The 4087-nt window shown below is 47.6% G+C and overlaps 1 gene segment (V, D, J or C); it reads right to left on the reverse strand.

The window, feature by feature from the left end:
* Positions 1-731: 731 nt before the first annotated feature.
* LOC124227172 (immunoglobulin lambda variable 3-25-like) lies at positions 732-1273 on the reverse strand. The segment is given in 2 exon segments: positions 732-1051; positions 1200-1273. Coding segments are annotated over 2 exon segments (366 nt in total).
* Positions 1274-4087: the final 2814 nt, after the last annotated feature.

Consider the following 4087-nt stretch of genomic DNA (forward strand, 5'->3'; position numbering starts at 1 on the left):
GCTGTGCAAAAATAAAATTCCTACTTTCTTCCACCACCCCTGGTGTCAGAGATTGGCTTGCTGTGCAACGGGTGAGCGAACTCACTTCAGGTTTGGTAACACTTGGGCTCTTGGCATCGGGCAGACATGGGACCTGAATCACATAGACAGGAACAGAAGCTTGGGGGAGGCAATTATTTGCCGATAAAGTACTTCCCAGTGAGGGCACAGCTGTGAACCTCCAGGGCTCCCAGCACTGTAGGGTGGGTGTGTGAGCCCTGAAGAGTGGATCTAGGCAGACAGTACAGTGTCCACTACCTTAGTTTTCTTCTTTCTGAGGCCCAGGCTGTAGCAGGAGTCAGAGGCTTCAGAGGACGAGCTGGCCTTGGCGTTTCTGGTCACTAACCCAGGAACAGTCTACTAATATGTAGTCCAGTCACTCCCACTTGGTAATTCAGACATAATGACTAATGGCCATATATCCTCCTCACTCTGCCTGTTCACCCAGGTCCTCTGGCCACAATTCACATACTTTCCCAGGAAACAGCAGAATAACCAGGTCCTACCAGCCCTAAATACAGTCCTGATCTATCGTCCAAAGAACCTGCCTGGAAGGCTGGGAGGAGAGGGCAGCCTGGGGATCTCAGATCTGGGACCTGGGCAAGAACTGCTCATGGCTATGTCTATAGTCCTCATGGGGCTGGAGGAGAGGGTGACACAGATGGAGAAGAGGTTTGTGTCTCACTTCCCCATTACCCTGTGTCACTGTGAGCTTCATAATCAGAAGCATCTGCTGCCTGACAGTAATAGTCGGCCTCGTCCTCAGCCTGGGCCCCGCTGATGGTCAGCGTTGCTGTGTCTCCTGAGCTGGAGCCAGAGAATCGTTCAGGGATCCCTGAGGGCCGCTCATTACTAGCATAGATGACCAGCACAGGGGCCTGGCCTGGCTTCTGCTGGTACCAGTTACCAAAAGCACTTTCAAAGTCGCCTCCCTTGCAGGTGATGGTGGCCGTCTGTCCCAAGGCCACAGACACCGAAGATGGCTGAGTCAGCTTAGAAGAGGCCACGGGACCTGCAACAGAGGAGAATAGAGGTGAGTGTAAGGATGAGGGTATCATTCCCAGAGGGCACACACCCTGCAGCCTCCCTTCTGTAGAGCTGAAGGTCAGGGCCAGGCTGCTCCATAGTCTCTTTAGGGGCTGAGCCCTGGGGAGCATCACCTGTGCAGAGAGTGAGGAAGGCTAACAAGAGAGGGGTCCAGGCCATGGTGGAGATGTCCCAAAGCCCTGCCTCTGAAGCCACAGCTGGGGATGTGCCTCAGGGCCTCTCTTATTGTCTAGAAGAAATGCAAATCTACTTCCTCCTTTTTGTGGCCTTGCTGAGTTTCTCCTTCCTGATCAGAAAAGTGCTCAGCCTAAAGAGGTTGTGAAAATGGCTCCTATTCCCAAGGCCTGTCCCTGAGCACTCAGAACTCTGGCTTGTGTTGAGTGAGAAACTGCAAATCCCTGCCCCCACCACATGCTCACACACCTCAGTCTGTGCCCTGGGCTTCCCCTCTGGGCTTGGGGAGAACCCCTCAGTCCTGCTCTAGTGATGGGTCATCCATGTTTGTGGACTGGGCAGTGGTGAAGTGGGAGCTTGTAGGGACATTGGTCATGCTGTTGCATGAGACACGAAACATCATGACCAGATACAGAGAACCTGCTTATGTGCCTCTCAGACAAGTCTTTTTTATGGTTTAGGAAGAAAAAAAAAAAAAGGAGAAACCTTTGGTATCTAAGTTGAGTAACAATTCTTTGATGACACCAGAACCATGATTGGTAAAAGGATGATCAATATGTTCTACCTCATTAAATTTAATACATTTTGCTTTCTACAACTTTCTAAAGAGGATGAAAAAAACAAGTAACAGAGAAAAAATATTCAAAAACCCCATATGCAAAGAGGGAATATGGTATAGAGACCATTAAGCACCCTCAAAAGTAAAGCATAAAAATAAAATCCATTCTTAACATAGGCAATTAACAAGAACAGACATCACACAGAAGAGGAGAGAGAGATGGCAAAGGGCGCAAGAAAGGCCGTTCCTCCTTAACCATGAAGGAAATGCACATGAAAACACAAGCACACCTCCCTATATACTTATCAGAATGGCTGCAATAAAATTAGTGACAATTCTAATTGCTGGCAAGGATGTGGGGCAACTGGATCACTCATGTCTGCTGATGGGAATGTGAAATGCTGCAGCAACCCTGGAAAAGCATATGAGAGATTCTTTTAAAAAGTAAACTTATGGTTACCATGGAACGCAGCAAATGTACTCTTGGGCATTTATTTCAGAAAATGAAAACATGTTCACAGAGAAACTACGTACAAATGTTCACAAACCTTATGTATAATACCTCATGGTAAGAACAATCCAGATGTCCTTCAATGGGTGGATTGGTAAACAGACTTTAGTATACTGGGGCCATGGAATAGTACTCAGAGATGAAAACAAATGAACTCAATGCCTACAACGATGTGGATGAATGTACAGTGGCTTATGCAGAGTGAAAAATGCCAATCCCAAAAGGCTACACACAATAGGACTCTATTTTTTATCTCTATATATCATTTCTGAAAGGACAAAATTTTAGAAATGGAGAATCAATTAATGGATAACAAGGGTTAGGTGCACTGAAGGGCACCTTGGAGCAAGGAAGTGGATGTTATAAAATGACAACACGAGGGCTCCCTGTGGAGATGGAACTGTTTTGTATCTTGACTGTGATGTGGACATATTAACCTATACAGTGGATAAAACCACATCAATGTACATACACCTGTTTCAGTGTCTCTCTGGAGCTATTTGTCAATAGCTTCTCAAGCTTTAGAGATTCCCCAGTTGTGACAATGACAATGCATTATGTCCAATCTTGAGAATCTTCTAAGGCCATAGCAACAAGTACTTTTGACATAAACTGTAACTCCAGGTCTCAGGAATACCTGGCATCTCTGAGGACAAATACATTGGCGTGGCACAACCAAGGAAGGCACTCTTGTCCTCCACAAGTTCATTGTCGCTTTCACATGGCAAGAGCTGACAGCAGCATCTGATGAGACCCTGACCAGTTTGTAACCTTGACCATAATAAATGACCTCTAATGGTCATCCATCCCTCTCTGACAAGGCTTTGTAGTGGCAGCTCCATCACTGCTTGGTCATCATCTCAACACATCAGGGGATGATCTTTATCTGCCTCCCTTTTCCATTTACTGTCATCACTTCTAGCAGTTTGTCCCTTTGTTTGTCCATCAGAGGCTACTGCTGACCTTCTTCAAGTTGATAGCACCACTACGCCCACATGGGCCTGGATGTGATGTGGTCCACACTGGGGTTTAGATTTATTTCCCCAGAGTCCTCCCGACTCCCTCTCCTACAGTGTAACCAGTGGAAGAATCTCCCCACTGGAGGGACCCATGGGAGACCTTGTTGGGGAGAGTCAGTGCAAATACTTAGTAAAGAGCAACCGTTTAGTGGAGTATAGAGGATGGGAGATGGCCCTGTGACCCTGGTGACTCTTGCCAATCAGAGGCTGACACATGTCACTGTGGGACTGAGCCCTGAGATCCAGCTCTCCCTGCTCATCCTGCATCCTGTCCACTCTCTTCCAGGGAGACCAGCCATCTCCTCTCCTCCAGCAGCCTTGAGAGTCACCCAGGCCATAGGCAGCTCCTGGAAGTTGCATCTCAGAGCTCCGACTTGGTACCCTAGTCTGACCTTCTGGGGTCCAGCCCTGAAATCCCACCTGACCTTGCTCAGGTCAGTGCCCAGGGATAAGTGTTACCTATTCAACATGGCTGTTCCATGTTGACACAAAGATATGGGTGTATGAAAGATGATTGTTTCTCAGGTACTAGAAAAGCTATGGAAGAAATCCACATATCCAGGAAACCAGCTCCCTCTGAAATGCATTTGAGGTGGATCACCCACAGGGCTGAGACTCAGGGAGTTCACATATTTTCCACCTCAATGTCTTGTGTCCCTCACATCCAGCTGCTGTCCCTGTGGGCATGATCCTCCGCTGTCCCTGGAGAAGTCAAGTGGGAAAATGTCTAGCCCTTCT

This window comes from Equus quagga, chromosome 15 (assembly GCF_021613505.1).
Source record: "Equus quagga isolate Etosha38 chromosome 15, UCLA_HA_Equagga_1.0, whole genome shotgun sequence".
Lineage (NCBI taxonomy): Eukaryota > Metazoa > Chordata > Mammalia > Perissodactyla > Equidae > Equus > Equus quagga.